The sequence below is a fragment of the Octopus sinensis genome, linkage group LG14 (assembly GCF_006345805.1).
Source record: "Octopus sinensis linkage group LG14, ASM634580v1, whole genome shotgun sequence".
Lineage (NCBI taxonomy): Eukaryota > Metazoa > Mollusca > Cephalopoda > Octopoda > Octopodidae > Octopus > Octopus sinensis.
In genome coordinates this window covers 45,900,339-45,921,607 of record NC_043010.1, presented here as the reverse complement: position 1 = coordinate 45,921,607, position 21,269 = coordinate 45,900,339, and the positions used below count along the sequence as shown (strand labels likewise).

Below are 21,269 nucleotides of genomic sequence, written 5' to 3'. Positions count from 1 at the left end.
TCTAAAATAGCCTCTCTGGATAAAGCTAAGTGACAGCTAAATAAGTGAGGTACTTGTGAAGCTAGACTAGCACAATTTCATGCTACAGTTTAGTAACTGGAAAAAAAACCCCAACATTTATAGTAGCTAATTTGAGAAGCTCCACCATGCAATCTGTAATAGATGCATGGATTCATCAGTGTACTTATCCGTCTTGTTCCAATCTCTATAGTAAAACTTTAGGTGTAGTTTATGATTTAGACAAAGTAAACTGGTGTAGCTTGGAGCGTGTGGACTTCATAGTGTGACCATTTATATATTTGTGTTTGCTGTAGTGAAAAATATGTTGTAGTTAGGAAAGAGGGCAGTCAAATTTGCTGGCATACAGGGTAGTTAAAACCCATGCTATGCTACTGATAACATATATTTCCAAAAAGTGATGAAAAATTAGGGCCATATTTGAAATTCTGAGTTTAAGAACATCCCAGTCTGTGAAATGGTTTGGCTTAACAAGGCACTTATTAAACAAACCTGGTAACAAAAACAACAGGAGTCACATTTAACCCTTCAGCATTCAAACAAGCCATGTCTGGCCCAAATATTCTACCTGTTTTGAGTTCAAACCAGCCAGATCCAACCTTTTACACCAACCCTATATTGCCATTCTAAAAGTAAACAAACTCATCATCAAAGTCCCAAAGCTACAATATAATACATGATTCATTCAAAACAATGTGAATAAACAAGCATTACATTTGACAGAGAAAGCTGAATACTAAATGGTTAAACTTCATAACTTTGAATTCAGTCAACATTAAGAAACAAAGTATAAAGAACAAACAACTAAAAAACCAATTCTTAGTTCTATGGAAAATGGGCACCAAAGATAATATAGAACCTCTCTGATTTTGTTGATTTTTTTTTTTCAGTGTTGAGTTCAATTTGTCCATGGACAAACCCTATGCATGAAGGAATGAAATGCTAACAACATGCAGGCTAAAATAGTTCAGATTTTGACATTTTACCAACAATAGCAGCAACCACAGGTAAAAATAAAATTGTTATTACCTTAAGGCAAATATTAATCAGTGGACTTCTACGTTCTTCAACAATGAGATGAGCCACAAACATTGCATGTTTGATTAACAGGTAGATCCATGTTTCAAAATGTTGATCAAGGCTGGTCCAGTTTTCTTCAGTTAAAGCTGCTTTGGCCTGAAATATACACATACAAATACAATATAGTACAATGCAAGCATACATACATACGTACATATATATGTATATGTGTGCATATGTATGTATGTCATTATTCAGTTTATTTCAAGATTTCTTGCCAATAGAGAAAGAACCATTTTCTAACCCAGATCCAAGGTTCCATCATTGGAATTTCAACATCAACAACGAGGTATTTTTGATTGTATGTATGTATGTATGTATGTATGTATGTATGTATGTATGTACATACATACATGCAGATTTGTATGTTTTATGTATGTATTCCCATGCATATAGTTACATATCTAGACATGCTCGTATATATTTAAATGATAAATTTCTGGAAAGTTTTACAGATTTTTACAGTTCCAGTGATGGATTCTATGTATGCAAGCATGCATGCATACATACATACTAATGTATAAAGAAGACTTGCCCACCACAAGAGAATTGATATCCTAAAACCAAGGTGCCACATAGAAAGCATTGGTGTGGGTGCTGGTGCCATGTAGAAGCACTAGTGCTGATGCCAAATAAAAAGGACTGGTGATGGTGCAATGTAAAAATTCCCCAGTACACTGAAGTAGTTGATGTTAGGAAGGGCATCCAGCCATACAAACCAGACCAAAACAGACTACAGAACCTAGTGCAGCCCCCAGCCTTGCCAGTTCTTGTTAAGCCATCCAACCCATACCAGTATGGAAAAACAGACGTTAAATGTTGTTATTGTTGATGAATGATGATGATGATGAAACATACATACTGTAATTATACACACATGAAAATGCACAGAAACACCGAAAATACCATAGGAATGAGAACCCAGGTTCGAAATTTCCCCAAGACACCTGAAGAAGGCTGAAGGGTATATCAGCCAAAACGTTGTGTTAACAACAAACAAGATGAGGACAAATATCCATTGAATGTAAATAATGTAAATAATGCACATAATTCCTCATCTCTTAAATATAGAACTGTATTACACTTACACTCTGTCATGCATGCACACTGACATTTCACATCCAGCAAAGCATACTAGCCGCATTTCTTTCAAGCCTTCACATGCCCTTGGTGGTCATAGCCCATGTTTCATTGCTATGTAGCATGGCTATTCATACACAGGCATCATTATTATCATTATTATAAAATTGAATGGTATTTTATCATAATCTAGTACACTGAAATAATATTTAAAATTACATATAATACTAGTTTAGCATTTTATAATAAATTTCTTGTAATGATAAACGAAATGAAGACAATTTACTGTATTAACCCTTTAGCGTTAAAACCAACCAAATCCAACCCAAATATTCTACCTATTTCATGGTCAAAGTGATCAGATTTGGCCTCACAAACCTACCCTACAATGTCATTCTAAACATAAACAATTACATTCTTGAAATTTTGAAGCTATAGGATAATGCATGATTAATTCATAACAATGTGAGTAAGCATTACATTTCACAGAGTTTTCAAAAGATAACAGCTGCAAACTTTCAAGCATCAAGCACTAACATAAATTAAAATTCCACTATTACTTTCTAAAGTATTTGAGAAATCAATTAATTTTATGTAAAAATTTAAAGGAAACTTCCTTCGAGCTGTTCCTTGTATTTTATGCAAGCTAACAGTGCTTCAGTTAAATTTAACAATTTTTCTGTCACCTTTTTCAGGGACAGCTTGATGAACAGTCAATGGTGTTGGAGAGCATAAAGATTAAAATTGAAGGTGAGAAGAGAAAAAGTTAGCTGACATGGAGGACTGGGAGCCATGTGAATATTGGAAAAAAATTACTGGTATCATGATGAATTTACCTGTATCAAAAAGCTGACATCACGACTGCTGCTTAATGTTCTGTAAACACTGTAAAGGTTGTAAGATGTGACATGGACATCATGAAAACCAAGCTTCCACAAAATGTGGTGACCTTTGAGTGTCTCTCCAGTGAGCATAAAGTCATGCTGCCTCACATCTTCAAACGGGGACTTCAACTGGCCAAAAGAAGCTGCTGGAAACTGTGGTCAAACCCTGGCTGGAGAGGGTTACTGCCAGAAGATCATATATGTGGAAACAGGATTCAGTTCCTGGCCATATCTCCAAAAAGAGTCAGAAGTGGTTGTTGAAGAATTCCTATGACTTCACCACCCTCAGTTTCTGGCCTCCCAATTTCCTGATTTTGATCCCATGGATCACTGTATGTGGGGTGTAACTGAGAAAGATACTAACTGCTCTACCTGCAACTTTAAGGTCGAACTGATAGCCAAGATCAGGAAGGGTGTTCAAAGATCTTCCAAGGGACACAATGAGAAATGCATCTGCCAGGTAGTGGAAGCTAGGCTTAGGCTACTTTGAGCAAACTGTTATCTCTCAGCCATAATCTAGTTGGTATTTTTGATTTTTTTAAATACTCTTATTGTTAGAGAGGACATTGTGTTTTCTTTAGCTTTTATGCAAACTGTAAAATGTAGCCCATGATACCCTGCAATTTAAATTGATATGTTAAAACCTCTGTACCTTTCAATAGGAAGAGAAATAATTATAGAATAAATAAACAATAGTTACCTTTCCTAGAAGACTGATAAATTGTCCAGATTCATTGCTTTCTGTTAAGTCCAATGGCAGCTTGTTCAAAACAGTATCGCTAATTAAAGTAATGGTATTAAGGATTTGATAGATCAAGAAATCTCGGTTAGCCTATATTTATAAGATAAGAACAAAATTAGTTGGTTAAACCAAGTTCAGTAAATATAAATATACATAAACAATTTTTAGTCTCACTGTGAAAATGCTTTTGAACTACAGCACTGGTTACTAACAAGCCATTACTTCAGAAGCAGTCCCTGTATAACTATTGGGTTGTCCGAAAAGTTCATGCCAATTTTTAAAGGAAAGAAAAAGATCAATAAATCCTTGCCATTAGATTTTTAATCAACCAAATATGAACCATTTTGTTGCACAATGTGTCTCCATCTTTTCTTTAACTTGAAAATACCTTCTTCCCAGAACTGAGGTGGTTTCATGGCAAAGAATTCATCAAGGTATCTTTTTATGTCATCCAAGGAATTGAAATTTTTACCATTAAGAGACCTGAATAAGTGGAAATCCGAAGGAGCAATAGCTGGTGGATATGGAGGGTTGGGTAATACATCCCAGCCGAGCTGCAGCAGTTTTTGTCTTGTTTCCAAAGCATCAAGTGCCGAAAATGAACTTTCTTATCTTCCATTTTAAAGGGTTACAGAATTAACGCAGGTAACAGGAACATAAACCTTCTTCCACGAAAAGATAGCTTAAACTGTGCTCTAAATGGAGGTGTAGTCAAATCCTATTTTATGGATTCAACCATGTTCTAAAATAAGTCGAAAGGTAATTTACTATAAATTAGCACAAACTTTCTGGACAACCCACTAGTTCAAATGCATTTGTGTCATCAGTTATGGTAATGCTAAAGGTACATGCCTTATTTTTGCATTGCCCAATATACTGATTTCAAATTTTGGCACAATGCCAGCTGGTTTGGGGGAGGAGTAAGTTGATTATATTGATCCCTGTGTTTAACTAGCACTTATTTTATCGACCCTGAAAGTTTGAAAGGCAAATTAAACCTTGATGGAATTTGAATTCAGAATGTAAAGACAGAAGAAATGCTGCTAACCATTTTGCCTGGTGTGCTAACGATTCTGCCAGTTTTCCACCTTAAAAGGAAAAGATGTCCAGGAGTGAAGTTGACTGAACCAGAGACTAAGTGGTTGCAATGCAGACTTCTTAATCACACAGCTATGCATATATGTGCAGTATTGACCAATATATTAATATTCTGTTTAGAAGAGTTGCTGTTGCAAAGATAAACAAGCTTGGAGATGAATTTCAGAAATCCTTTACATGGTAGACAAATGATAAAATGGAATTAATATATTCATGTTGGATATATATTTGATATGTACAAGGCGGTGAGCTGGCAGAAACGTTAGCACGCCGGGCGAAATGCGTAGCCGTATTTCGTCTACCGTTACATTCTGGGTTCAAATTCCGCCGAGGTCAACTTTGCCTTTCATCCTTTTGGGGTCGATAAATTAAGTACCAGTTACACACTGGGGTTGATGTAATCGACTTAATCCGTTTGTCTGTCCTTTTTTGTCCCCACTGTGTTTAGCCCCTTGTGGGTAGTAAAGAAATATATATATTTGATATGTAAGTATATATGAACATATTATATATTATTGGCTGGTCTGTTTCTTAGCTGCATCTCAAACAACAAGAACTCAGAATCAGCAATCACAGAATGTTTTTCCAATCTTATTTAGTGTCAATAGCCACACCACAGCTGAATCATGTGCCCTCTTGTGTCAGCATAGCTAAATATTTTGGCAATCTGTTTAGGACATATGTTGATGCTAAACTGAAAATAAAGGCTCTGACTTAATTCGAGAAAGCATTAGAACAGTGGTTCTCAACCAGGTCCAAATGGCCCTTGGGGGTCCGTATAAGATTTTATTGTTAAGGTTTATCTGCAATAAACTGATTATACTTCAACAATACAGAAAATATTTTAATTCTTTATATAATTCCTAATAATATCTCTATATATATAAAGTTGAAGTTGTCTGTGGCAGGTTTGGTAGCCTTCAACTAACACTATCTCCTCTGAGACCCTGTGGTGCAAGTTGACCAAAATTGAAAGTATGATAGAAGAAGGCTTGCTCTTCATTCCGTAGAAGAAAAAATTCAAATCGGACCATGTTAACACCAAAAATTATTTACATAAAAAAGGTGCTTTTTTTCTATGAAAATCCCTATTTTTTGCGCTTTTTTTACTGCTGTGTTGCCATTTTACGGTGAATTTCAACCAGAAAAATGTTCACTTAAAGAGAATAACAAGCTACATAATGCAAAATTTTTACTTTTCAAAAATTCCAATTCTAAAGGGTTGAAACAAACCCAAGCAATGCCGGGCAATATTGCTAGTTTAATTATAAAAATGCAGCAAGATTTTTTTATACAGTGAATGGCTATGGATGTCCAGTAGAGTGAAATAAGAATCAAAGGAGTCCATAGGCAAAAAATGAGAACCACTTCATTAGAATTTAAGAATAAGAAAAGAGGATATGATGAAGGTGCAAACTACCTCGGCTGACTTGTTATTTGGTTCGGCAATACAAACTGTCAGGGCTTCTTGTAAAGTAGGAAGAGTCATTCTAATTGTATGTAAGCAGTTGGCAAGGAGGTCTTGAAGCTGCTGCTGTCCAGCAAGATTATCATGGTGTCTCATACAGATCTTGTTTAGTAACAGTAACTCATCTGACAGCTCCTGGAACCAAAACAACAAAAAAAAGATTATTAAAAAAAAACAAACACAACAAAAAACAAATAGAAATATTTCAAAGACAAAACTACCAAAGACATATCTATTTAGAATTTAAGTAACTAATCTTTTGACTTTTTATTCTTTCCTTTCAAAGAAGCTTTGCAAAGAAGAAACAAATGCCAGATTTGTTAAGGAATGGATATGAGTGATGCACTGATTTGAGCTTTTATCTTTTTATCTTTTACTTGTTTCAATCATCAGACTCCAGCCATGCTGAGGTGCCATCTTGGAGAAATTTTAGTCAAATGAATTAACTGAAGTACTTCCTTTTTTAAGCCTTGTATTTATTCTATCAGTCTATTTTGCCAAACCACAAAGTTACAGGGACATAAATAGACCAGCACTGGTTGTCAAGCATTGGTGGGGGACAAATACAGACACAAAGACACACATGCACATACATGTATATATCTGATATGCTTCTTTCAGTTTTTGTCTAGGAAATCCACTTACAAGGCTTTGGTTGGCCCAAGGCTATGGTAGAAGACACTTGCCCAAGGTGCCACACAGTGGGACTGAACCCCAAACCATGAGGATGGGAAGCAAACTTCTTACCACACTACCAAGTGGTTTTTGTCATTTTTTTATAAAATTTCTTTCACACCCAATTTTCAGTATTCAGCATTCATTTAAGGAAGTGGTTCTGGGACTTTGGAATTATTACAGCAATCATTATATAACAAAATGCTGCTTATATAAATTATTACATAACTGTCAAGGGACGAATAACAATACGTAGCAAATTGTAGGTATGGGTTTCAAGTTAGAAACAAAAGGAAATTATTTTAACCCTTTCACATTCAGATTACTCTGACAAATATTGGCAGCAGAGGCTTTATCTCGTATTTTAGTTTCTTCTTTGCTGAATGCTTCCTTCATGGTGATAGTGTTGATGACTATATAGACGAATTAAATCAATCACATTTACAGTTCCCCCCAAAAAATGTGAATAAAACAAGAAATTAATTAAGAAGCATAAGGCAACAAGTCATAAATCTGTAAACACAAAGATTTGTGCACTCGAAAATCCCAATCCACGTATTCTAAACTTTCTCATCCGATTATTGTACCAACTTATCAAACAAAAGGTTTAGATCAATACTCTAATACCGAGCTATCATCATCTTACAACAATTAATTCTGGCATAGGATGTTTAGACAAAAATTATTTCCAGGAAGGATTCATCATCATCATCATCATCATCATCATTATTTAATGACTGTTTTCCATGCTGGCATGAATTGGATGGTTTGACTGAAAACTGGTAAGCTGGGGAGCTGCACTAGGTTCCAATCTGATTTGGTATGGTTTCTACAGCTGGATGCCCTTCCTAATGCCAACCACTCCAAGAGTGTAGTGGGTGCTTTTTACGTGCCGATGGCACATAACACTGGCATCAGCCATGACTACAACCTCACCTGGCTTGACAGGTCTTCTCAAGCACGGCATATTGCCAAAGGTCGTGGTCACTGCCTCCATGAGGCCCAAATTTCAAAGGGTGCTTTTTATGTGTCACATAATAAATCATATGTATTAGACTGACAGGGCCATCTGTACAAACTTTCAGGACTTAGAACATGCAGTCCTAATCACAGGTTTTAGAGCTGCAGTAAAAGACTCATTTCTTACTGATGCTATATTGAGTCTGTGGCAGCCACTCAAATCTGAGTAGCTTAATCTACTCAGCCTATAACTTTGAAATGCAGCCATGAGGAACATTATATATTTGGTTTGTAATTAACTCAACTTTTCCCTTCAGCTTACTGAAAGAGAAAATCAAAGATGAAACAACTAAACCACTCCCAAACAGATACTTGTGATTAGAAAAGACCCTGCATATCCCTTGAGTACTTTACTGATCCATAATTGATTGTTTTTTAGTATAACAGAAAGAATTCTTCGGTGTTCAATTATAATCTTATTCATTGGTCTGTTTAGTATTGATATTATTTATATTAGTTACTAACTATAAAATTGCTGTTAATGTTATTGTCACAGGTGTTCTTGCTAATGGTGTTGCAGACTTTGTTATACTAATGACAAAGCATATGAAAATATATAAATATAAAATATATGCTAGGATCCATTGAAAGTAACGATGGATGTATTATTATAACGTCAATGCTAATGGTGGTGACTGTGGATGGTGGAACATATTGTTATGATGATGATGATGATGATCATCATCATCATCATGATCGGGATCATGATAATGGTGGTGGTGGTGGTGATGATGACGGTAATAATGGTCATAATGATGATATGTATCAAATGAAATATTCAACAACAGAAGTTACTTGTTTCGGGAAAGATGGGCTTCCATTTATTATTTGCAAAGGAAGGTTGAATTTTAGTGAGAAGGACAGGGGAAGAGTTTGGAAAGAGCATATGGATGGAATTATGAATGAGGCGAATGAATGGGATCAGAGGGTGAAAGCTGCTATAGTGAAGGGGCCAGTGGAGAGAGTTAGTCAGGAAGAAGTAGAGGGGGCAATGAAGGAAATGAAAACAGGAAAGGCAGTTGGTCCATCAGAAGTAAGTGTGGAAATGATAACTGCAAGTGGAGAGATAGGGATTGTTGTGTTGATAGAGCTCTGCCAGGGTGTGCTGGATGCGGGAGTAATGCATAGGTGCAACTTCCAAGCAGTATAGGGTCTTTTTTTTAATTATATTTAAAGGATATAAATGAGAGAAATTTATTTCTCTAAACTATGTCAAAACTGATGCAGAAGAAATAGATTATGTGGCAAAAATGGCCCTAAATCTGTCTTTAAGCTATCATTTTTATTTTTCTTCTAGGAACAAGTAGGAGAACGTTTCCACTAAAACATAAAACGTACAGAAAAATAGATGCCCAGGTTGGTGGAACATAGATAAGATGACAGACCATTGTTGGGATCAAATAAGAGACTGGAACAGAAGCGATTACATTCAACAATCCAAGAAAAGAAAGCTGCTTTCTTAAGAACGTAAAACTTGGTGAATCAGTCCTGTTCTAATGTTTATTTTACATCTTCAGATGTTCAATTAACACAAGATGGATGGTAGTGTTGCTAGGTAATGTACTTATTTCTACTATATAGCACTGTTTACTATTACAAGTGTCATTTCAGTGATATTTCACATATGCCATTGCTTTTGTTTTTCTTTTTGTAACTTGATGGTGGAGCCGCGTGGCTTAGTGGTTAGGGTGTCAACATCATGATCATAAGATTGTGGTTTCGATTCCTGGACCAGGCGACACGTTGTGTTCTTGAGCAAAACACTTCATTTCACGTTGCTCCAGTCCACTCAGCTGGCAAAAATGAGTAACGCTGCGATGGACTGGCATTCTGTCCAGCTGGGGGACACATATGTCATAGAAACCGGGAAACTGGGCCCATGAACCTGGCTAGGCTTTAAAAAGGGCACATTTATTTATTTTATTTAACTTGATGGTGTAAGAATGGCTATAGAATATGCCAATTTTTAGTAAATGTAAAAGTTTTTTTTTTTTCATAAAATACCTCTAATGCATGGTGTTTGGTTAAGAAACCTGCTTTGCAACAACATGGTTTCAGGTTCAATCCCACTGTATAGCACCTTGGGCCAGAATCTTTAACTATAGCCCAAGGCCAATCAATGCTTTGTAAGTGAATAAAGTAAACAGTCCTGAAGCCCATCTTATATGTGCGTGTATGTGTGTGTGAGAGAGAGGGAGAGAGTGTGGGTGTGTGTGTATGTTTATTATTGAACACACATACTCAATGTATGTGCTTTGCTAGTTCACCTACAGGCTGCAATTTAGCATGGTGGAGATGGATCCCTCAAAGCATCGAGTGTTAAAACACCTGAAAGTCATGGATGTGTGTGTGTGTTGGTGCAGGTGTGGCTGAGTGGTAAAGAAGCTTGAAGCTTGCTTCCCAACTATGTGGTCTTAGGCTCAGTACCACTGGGTAGGTGTCTTCTATTATTGTCTTAAGCCGATCAAAGCCTTATGACTAGATCTGGTAGATGGAGACTGAAAGCATATATATATATATATGTTTATGTATAAGTGTGTATGTGCATGTGTGTGTGTGTGTGTGCATGTATCCTTGTCTTGACATGATGCGATGGCTGCAAACAAGCATCCCCATCACACAAGCAATGCTGTTTATTTTCCACTCTTCTGTGGATAAGCTACAAACTGCAACTGATGGTTTGTCGATATTTCCTGTCAACAAATCATCCACTGGCTCAGTACATTTGAGTTCCTCTGGACGAAATAAATCCCTTACTTGAAAAATAGGTAAGGGTTGGCAACAGGAAGAGTACCCAGCTGTAAAAATCCTGCCTCAAATACCCTAATCTAAGCCACGCAAACATGTAAAAAGAAATGTTAAACAAATGAACAACGGAATTTTAAACAATTTTAAAATGTACGCTCATTTTATATAAAATGAACAGACATTTTAAAATAAATTGTTTAGATTTCAGTAACTATTTTATATTAGAGAGTGAGAGAAAGAAGGATATCATTTTTAAGGAAAAGAAAAATGCCCCTTACCTTAAAATATTTGCTTACCAACTCTGGGTTGGAGCTGTTCAATTTCAGGAAAGCTACTCTATTTTTAACCCGACCTACAATCATGGGTAATTCTTTGAGTTCTGAGCTACTGGCTATAATTAATACCTGTAAAAAGAAAAATAAATAAATGAATATATCATATTACTATCTTTAAATATCAATGTTAATTAATAGGTGCAGGCATGGCTATGTGGTAAAAAGTTTGGCGGCAAGCTGGCAGAAACGTTAGCACGCCGGATGAAATGCTTAGTGGTATTTCGTCTGTCGTTACGTTGTGAGTTCAAATTCCGCCGAGGTTGACTTTGCCTTTCATCCTTTCGGGGTCGATAAATTAAGTACCAGTTCCGCATTGGGGTCGATGTAATCGACTTAATACCTATGTCTGTCCTTGTTTGTCCCCTCTATGTTTAGCCCCTTGTGGGTAATAAAGAAATAGGTAAAAATTTTGTTTTTGAACCATATATTCCAGGTTCAGTCCTACTACATGGCACTTGGGGCAAGTGTTTTATACAACAGCCTCATTGAGTGGATTTGGTAGATGGAAACTGAAAGAAGCCCATCATATATATATATATATATCATCATCATCATCATCATCATCATCGTTTAACGTCCGCTTTCCGCGCTAGCACGGGTTGGACGGTTCGACCGGGTCTGGGAAGCCAGGGGCCGCTCCAGGCTCCAGTCTGAATCTGGCAGAGTTTCTACGGCTGGATGCCCTTCCTAACGCCAACCACTCCGTGAGTGGATTGGGTGCTTTTTACGTGCCACCTGCACAGGGGCCGGAGGGTCCGGCATCGTCACGATCGGTTCGAGCATTTTAACGTGTCAGCGGCACGGGGGCAACGAGGTCCGGGGTACTTTGGGGGATCAGGGTACTTTGGGGATCCAGGGTACTTTGGGGATCCGGGGTACTTAGAATGGGTAGGGGGTATGTGGAATTGCTGCAGAAAGCAGCCCGGGTCTTTGTAGTCACAGCATATCTCCAGAGATCTCGGTCCTTCGCCATTGCCTCAGTGAGGCCCAATGCTCTGAGGTCATGCTTGACCACCTCATCCCATGTCTTCCTGGGTCTATCTATATATATATATATATATAACAATGACAAATCTCAGAGCTACTGTATATATATATATATATATATATATATATATATACTGCTTGTTAAGACTGCTCTTAACATTTGGGTACAAGTTGGATTTAGTGTGGATCTCAGTTTTCTGGTAAGTGTTCAGGCTGTTACTCTATATAAAAAGATTGATTCTACTGTTGCACGGAAAAAATTCCTCTTAAGATCATCTGACAAAGTTGATTTCCAGCCAACATCCAGTTTGTTTAGGGCTAAACATGCTTTGGTTGTCAGAGTTTTTACATTCTTTTCAGTTGAGGCCATCTCAGAACCAAGGTACATGAAATCATCAACTTGACTGATGAAATCTCTGCTGATGTTGGTGATGGATCCTTGTTGATTGTGAGCAGTTAACTTGGTTATATATATATATAAGAGAAAAAAATCTATCAGAAAGGAACTCTATCTCTCTTAAAAAAATATCTTTTGATAAGCATAACAAATGCGCAACTGGTAAAAAGAACTTTCACCTAATTAAATACACTCTCCCTTACTTAAATTATTTTGTCAGCATTTTCTTCATTTCCTTTATATATATATATATATATATATATATATATATACACACACACATATATATACGATGGGCTTCTTTCAGTTTCCGTCTACTAAATCCACTCACAAGGCTTTGGTCAGCCCGAAGCTATAGTAGAAGACACTTGCCCAAGGTGCCATGCCTATTGCAGACAAATTTTAATAACAAAATCTTATATAGAACCCCAAGGGCCATATGGACCCTAGTTGAGAACCACTGCTCTAATTAACCCTGATCAAGTAGAACTTTCCAGTCTTGCCCATCCTGTTTTCTTTTTTTTTTTCTTTTTTTTTTGTCTTTTGCAAACATAGTGTATCAATGACAATAATGTCCAGTGTGTGCTTCCTTTTTTAAGATGGCAGAGTTTGATTTGAGGAATGCTAGACTGCTATTTTTAACAAGCTGGTAATCTACAAAGAGGTTGCTATCATTGGTTCAAGCACAGGGAAGCACTGAAGTAAAACAATAATCAACAAAAAAAAAAAAAAAATCCACTCCCCAAAATTTTCAGGCCTTGTGTCAATGTTAGAAATTCCTTTATTTTTGTATTTCTCCCTTGTTACCAAAAACATAATCTCTAAACCTGCCTGTGCCACCACATACCTAACAATAACATTAATTCTTTCAAATAATTCTACTGATGAAGAACAGAATAGGACTATACATCAATAACAACTCCCTTGTTTTGTAAGACATGTACAAGTCTCATAAATATTGCATGTTATTAAGGATGCTTGCTTTCCCAATAATGTGCTGGTCTGTATATTTCTATGTTAAATTTTTGCTGTTTAACCAATGTTCCAGCCATGACCATCCTCACTAGGTTATTCTACCCATTTATCATTGTATATTGACAGTATAGAATTTGAAGGAATTCATCATTTTATGTTGACAGTATGGAATTTGACTGCTATTTCTGGCCAGTCAAATGATTATGTAAACTTTGACTTCCTTGTTCACATGTGGTCTCTTCATTGGTTTGTGGTTCCACATTGATTCAACGATCATGAGCTAATTCCTGGCTGCATTCTGTGTCCTTGAGCAAGACACTTTGTTTCAAATTTCTCCAGTCTATTCAGTTGGCAAAAATGAGTTGTACCTATATTTCAAAGGGGCCAGCCTTGTCACCCTCTGTGTCACACTGAACCTCCTTGAGAATTTACATTAAGGATATGTGTGTCTGTAGTTTGCTCAGCCACTTTGCACTTTAATGTCATGAGCAGGCTGATCCACTGATTGGATCAACTGGAACCCTCATTGTTATAACTGACGGAGTTCCAGTTAGTTATTGACTCAACATTACTCTGATATTCCACCAAGATACACACCTGAACTATAACACTTTAATAAACTCCCAACAACTATCATTGACACAATACATCTTAGTACAAAAATAATACATATAACACAAGAGGTCTCACAACTAAATTCTCTTCATACCTTAAATAATCCACACTAACACATCAGGAAAACTCTATGTGGTCTGTGGTCACTCAATTTGCAACAAAGAACTGCTTATCTCCCTACCATTTTAAAAAGGAGGAGCTGTTAGAAAATGAAGTCCTTAAATGTACAAACAAAAATGCAAAGGTGTATACCTGAAATGTCTGTTGCAGTACTTCTTTGGAAGCATTAATTAACTGTTTGCACATTCCACTGCTTGCATCATGCTCCAGTTGATTCATAGTTCTATAAATTCCATTACTGGCATCCTGCAATTGTTCACAGGCTTGGGACATTTGAGTTTTCAGTGACTGTTAAAAGAAAACCAAACAAGACATTCTATAAAAATAATGTTGTTTAAGTCAGCTTAATTTTTTAAAAATCATGCTTTAAACTAATAAGTTAATTTTTCTCACTGTTTTCCACTGTTCTTTAATTCTTTAGCATTTAAATTGGCCATCATCCTCATCATTTAACGTCCGCTTTCCATGCTAGTATGGGTTGGACAATTTGACTGAGGACTGGCAAACCAGATGACTGCACCAAGCTCCAGTCTGATCTGGCAGAGTTTCTACAGCTGGATACCCTTCCTAATGCCAACCACTCCAAGAGTGTAGTGGGTGCTTTTACGTGCCACCAGCACAAGGGGCAGTCTGGCAGTACTGGCAACAGCCACGCTCAAAATGATGTTTTTTATGTGCCACCTGCACAGGAGTCAGTCCAGTGGCACTGGCAATGACCTCGCTCGAATGTTTTGTTCACGTGCCAGTAAGGCGACACTGGTAATGATCACGCTCAAATGGTTCTTTTTACATGCCACCGGCACGGAAGCCAGACAGCTGCTCTAGCAGTGATCCCACTCTGATGGAGCTGTTAGCGCTCCATTGGCACGGGTGCCAGTCATCGAATTTGGTTCTGGCCAAAATATTCTATCTGTTTTGTGTTCAAACTGCTCAGATCTAGCCTCTCACACCTATCCTACAACGTCACTCTGAAAATACACAATCACTTCATCAAAATCTCAATGCCACACAATAATGCATGATAAATTCAAAACAACGTGAAAGAATAAGCATTACATTGGACAGAGTAATCTGAATGATAAAGGGTTAAGCTGTACAGTTTAATAACGCTTCACTATCTTACAATGCCGAGTTACCCAAAAAACTTCAAATGAAAATGATATGGTGACATGGGACTTCCATAACTATTGATTCCAAGAAGTTGAACTGACTATTTCCCACCTCTGATAAAAAAAAATAAATAAAAGTCTAAATTTCTTGCATACACACTGTGTTTAGTGTATCAATAGGAGAATGGAAATGAAACTGTGGCATTCACACTTGATTGAAAAATTTATTAGCAACATATGTAGTGTGAATTAGCAACAACTGGGAATCAAACTAGATCTCAGGCACAACACATTGAGAATTTATTTCTGCTTGGATGCAATCCCCATGAGATGAATAAAATATCAAATCAGTTATAAATAAATCAAAAGTGAATTGATAACTGAATTATTAACTGATATGGTAAGTATATTTCATATGCCAGCAAGGGAAAGTAGACGTTAGTGTAATAATGATGATAATGAAGAATAATGTAAACAGCAACAAAAAAATCTATATTTAGTGATGACAGATCTCAATAAATTTCATCATGTATAATGACAAAGTTGAAGGTGTAGCTGTGTGATAAGAAGTTTGCTTCCCATCCACATAAACTGCTTTTAAAACAATATTTAGCAGAAGAAAAACATCCTATATGCCAGTGCCGGTGACAAGTTAGCGAACCATCCGATCGTGGCCGTTGCCAGTGCCGCGCCGACTGGCCTCCGTGCCGGTGGCATGTAAAAAGCACCATCTGTTCATGGCCGTTGCCAGTCTCGCCTGGCCCCCGTACCGGTGGCATGTAAAAAGCACCATCTGTCCGTGGCCGTTTGCCAGCCCCATCTGACACTTGTGCGGGTGGCACATAAAAAGCACCCACTACACTCACGGAGTGGTTGGCGTTAGGAAGGGCATCCAGCCATAGAAACACTGCCAGATCAGACTGGGCCTGATGCAGCCTTCTGGCTTCCCAGACCCCAGTTGAACAGTCCAACCCATGCTAGCATGGAAAGCGGATGCTAAATGATGATGATGATGATATATATGTATGATATGTTTGTATGTATATATACATTTACACACACACACATATATATGAATATATACACATATATATATGTATATATATATATCGGATGTGGTATGCAAGAGAAATGTTTGCGCTGGTGTGGTCATGTACTACAGATGAACGAGGAGAGCTGTGTGACGAAGTGCCACTTCCAAACAGTTGAAGGAATCTGGGGTAGAGGTAGACCCAAGAAGACATGGGATGAGGTAGTGAAGCATGACCTTTGAACGTTGTGCCTCACAGAGGCAATGCCAAAAGACCGAGACCTCTGAAGATATACTGTGACTGCGAAGATGTGGCAAATAAAGTGAGTTCATTGCTTTATCCTACACCTGTTTCGCATAACCAGCCCCAGCTGTTTCAAAAGTACCTTGGATTGTAGGGCGACCTGCTGTGCTTCAGGAGACCTATTGAGTCAAGTACATCAAAACAATTTGCATACATATTACATGGTCATAAACTAATTTTGCCGGTAAATTTGAAACGTTTATATTAATTTAGCATGAGAATTCTTCAAGTTGTATAAAAATAGTTATTGTCTGCCTGCATCATTCGAAAGAGAAATAAATTCTGCATAAGGTGTAAAAGATGAAAATAATTTGTAAGAAATAGAACTTTTATCATCGGTCTTAAATTTATTTTCACCAGTGTATATACAAACATATACATACATACTTACATATACATACACACACACACACATACAAGCATCATTATCATAATGATGATCATGATCATGATTATCATCATTTAGCATCCATTTTCCATGCTAGCCTGGGTAAAATGGTTTGACTGGAACCGTTAAGCCAGAGAGCTGCACCAGGCTCCAGTCTGTTTTGGCTTGGTTCCTACACCTAGATGCCCTTTCTAATGCCAACCAGTCCACAGAGTATAGTAGGTGTCTGTTATGTAGTTATGTATCACCAGCATGGGTGCCTTTTATGTGTGAATGGCACAGGTGCCTTTTATGAACCACACAAGCCAATGAGGGATCATATAACCAGTCATAGACAAAATGCACTCCTTAGGACTTTCTGAAATGGTTTGCCAAATGTAAAAACCACCTTGAATTTCTTTTGTAGTGTGGCTTACCTAATTATGAGTCATATCTCATGCAGCCTGCTTCTCAAAAAAAGTTGCCCTTACCTATTTCTTTATTACCCACAAGGGGCTAAACACAGAGGGGACAAACAAGGACAGACATAGGTATTAAGTCGATTACATCGACCCCAGTGCGTAACTGGTACTTAATTTATCGACCCCGAAAGGAATGAAAGGCAAAGTCGACCTCGGCGGAATTTGAATTCACAACATAATGGCAGACAAAATACCGCTAAGCATTTCACCCGGCGTGCTAGCGTTTCTGCCAGCTCGCTGCCTTTACCTACTATATTGCCCTTACCTACTATATACAGGCACTTGGCCTGCTAGAAAAAGTAACCAACTCTCCCTAAAATCATACCATACTGCATAAACAAGAATAATACTTGTATCTGTGAAGGATACAAGTTAAAGACAAGTGGAATTGGTCATTGAAAACTAAGTAACTTGGTAATGGAAATAAGGCAAAGGACAGAATATGAATTGCTGGTTGTCTGGTACATTATTGATTGAACTGCTAGCAGGCCTTGTTGAATGTAATAGAGAATCTTGAGAGATAACCTGTTTTAAGCCACTGACTAGCTCTGTGACTGAACAAGGCATCTGCTTAGAAACTGACATAGTGATGGTGGAATTGTATGATAGATAATAAGCCCACATCAAATAATCAGTATCTCTAGGAAGAATAAAAAAAAAAAAAAGAACAGGTAGTATAGCAGGAAACAATACCAAAAAAAATATGTAGTAAATGCGATGTTAGGTTATCTATGGGGAGAAGCTGGGAGCGAGAGATTTACTAATGAGGATGAGTCACATGAAGTATTGGAATAGTTGCAAGATAAATTGTTTGTATGAATCAGGATGTCATTGAAAATAAATATATTCAAAGCCACACTGCTGTATATGCCTACAGTGGAAGGAGAAATAAAAAAGTGTGAAAGTTATTACAAAAGGTTGTTAAAGAATGAATATGTATAGGATAGTGAAAGACACGCACTGGACCAGATAATATCCTTACAGTGATGATTGAGGTATTAGAAGACTTTGGAATTGACAAAATAAGTCTCTCTGATGAAGGTTAGAAGGAATATTCAAATTAATCTATAAAGCACTTTCCAAAAAAAAAAAAAAAAAACTGGGGCAATAGGATGCGAGTTTTAGAAAACCATCAGCTTTATGGGTTACATTACAAATATATTGTTACTTGTCCTGACATTTAGATTCTGAATGAGAAATATTAGAAATAGAAACACAGTATTGACTTGTTAAAGAGAAAGGAACAGTTAATGCTGTGTACATTCTGTGTACAGTTGATGCTGTGTACATCATTGAATGGACAATGGAAGTACAAGGTCTGTATTTATATATCATTGCTTTATAAATACAGGTCTTGTACTACTACTTCTCAGTGCTCTGTCAACACTGAAAAGACAGTAAGACATGACATAGAAAGTAGCAACAGAGACTACGACACAGCAGGCATCCTGACTGAATCCACACGCCAAAATTCACTGCCACCTCTTTGAAAAGATCTGAGAGACACCTCCTTGAAAAGATCTTCCAAGGAACACAGTAAGGAATGCATGTGCTGGATTTTTGAGCCATCTTGATGCTGTGGTGGAAGCTGAGGGTAGCTTCTCTGAGTAAACTGTTATCTCTCAGCCAAAAGTTAGTCGATACTTTTTGATTCTTTAAAAAATACTTTCATTTTTGTATGTTGATATTGTACTTTCTTTTCCTCTTATGGAAACTGACAAATTTAGACTGACCACCCAGTAAATCTAGGCACAATGGACTTACAAATAATCTGAACCACATATATATATTGTATTTCCAATTTTGGCAAAAAGTCAGCAATTTTGGAGGCAGAGGTAAGTTGATTACATCAACCCCATTGTTCAACTGATACTTATTTTATTGACTCTGAAAGGATGAAAGGCAAAGTTGACTTTGGTAGAATTTGAAATCAGAACATAAAGACAGATGAAATACTACTAAGCATTTTGTTCGGCATGCTAATAATAATTCTGCCAGCTCGCCATGTTACTCTGAAGTACATATTGGCAAAAAACAGCAGCAATCAGACTTAAAAATGAAATAGAACAAACCTGGAATCATGAGAGGAGTTTGGCAAGGATGTTTGGTATTAACACAAGACCCATTTTCATTGTACAGTAAAATAATTATGTGATCTATTGAATATCTACCAAGTATACAGCATGCTAATGTTTCTTATTTCTTTATTGCCCACAGGGGGCTAAACATAGAGGGGACAAACAAGGATAGACAAAGGGATTAAGTCGATTACATCGACCTCAGTGCATAACTGGTACTTAATTTATCGACCCCGGAAGGATGAAAGGCAAAGTCGACCTCGGCGGAATTTGAACTCAGAACATAGCAGCAAATGAAATACCGCTAAGTATTTCGCCCAGCGTGCTAATGTTTCTGCCAGCTCGACGTCTTAGCAGGATAGAATATTAACAATAACCTTTATGCAAATAACATAGTCTTACAGCAACAACAGTTAAAGATCTATACACATTAGTTAGTATTATTAATGATGAGAAGAAAATGGTGATTAGCAGAAACATTAGAATAGAAAAAAATGCCTGGTAGTATTTCTTCTGGTTCTTTTTATGTTCTGAGTTCAAATCCTGCAAAAGTGAAATTTGTCTTTCACCCTTTCAGAGTTTATAAAATAATGTACCAGTCAAGTAATGAGGTCAATGGTTTCAACAAGCACCTCCCATCAACAGTGCTGGCCTTGTACTTAAATGGTAAACCATTATAAATAACAAAGAGTAAAATGAGTCGAAGTCTTAACAGTTTAAAAAAAAACAAAAAAAAACAAGAAAACCTCACCAATACGCAGTGTAAGAATTAATGGACTAACTTGGAAACAAGGTCATTCCATTAAGTTGCAGGGATATGGTCCTTTAGGAGAATGCTAAAGGTGCCCTATACAGATAGAGTGAAACAAATCGAGTAAAGACCAAAAAGTTTCCCAACAACAAAGGGAGACAACAAACTAACAACACTGGACACTATGAGAAAAACAAAACCTTGAGCACTTGGTGACAACTAGGACACTGAAAGGAAGAAGAAATCAGAGCAGACACAGAGAGAAGATAGTTGATGACCATACCAGTTGCCTTTAGAAAAACTGACCCAATAACGAGCAACATTGTGCATAGAACAGGAGGATTAAATAAATTAGGTTTAATTTAGTTGGTAAGTAATCCCAATTAACTGAGAGAATAGGACTAATTATAAACTGCTAGTTAATTACAGAAGCCTCAAACTGATGGCAAATCATGTTGTGAAAGTATTCGACAGAGGTATAGAAAACGTAGGAGAAGAGAGAATTAGATTGGACTGTCAGAGTTGCCAAATTTCTAGTGAGATAAAAAAAAAATGGCCCTCCATCACTTATGACGATGAGAATTCCAGTTTATCTGATCAACATGCAATTAACATGCAAGTGGCTGAGCACTCCACAGACATGCATACCCTTAATATCATTCTCAGGGAGATTCAGCATAACACAAAATGTGACGAGGCTGACCCATTGAACTACAGGTACAAGTCATTTTTGCCAAGTGAGTGGACCGGAGCAATGTGAAATGAAGTTTCTTGCTCAGGACACAACATGCTGATGGGAATCAGGCACACAACATTACAATTGTTAATTGAATACCTTAGCCACTAAACCACATGCCTTCTAGTGAGATAACTGCAAAATCAGCTGGCTAGAAAGGATTTTATTAT

General features: G+C 37.1%; 1 protein-coding gene across 1 annotated transcript in view; it reads right to left on the bottom strand.

Moving 5' to 3' along the window:
- Positions 1-21,269, bottom strand: part of LOC115219168 — a 55,843-nt gene that overhangs the window by 14,521 nt on the left and 20,053 nt on the right. Inside the window, exons 3-7 of the mRNA XM_029789274.2 lie at positions 14,375-14,530; positions 11,092-11,217; positions 6,323-6,505; positions 3,763-3,894; positions 1,048-1,194 (exon numbers count right to left, since the gene is read on the bottom strand). Of these exons, the coding sequence (XP_029645134.1) occupies positions 1,048-1,194; positions 3,763-3,894; positions 6,323-6,505; positions 11,092-11,217; positions 14,375-14,530 (744 nt within the window). The remainder of the gene's footprint in view (positions 1-1,047; positions 1,195-3,762; positions 3,895-6,322; positions 6,506-11,091; positions 11,218-14,374; positions 14,531-21,269) is intronic.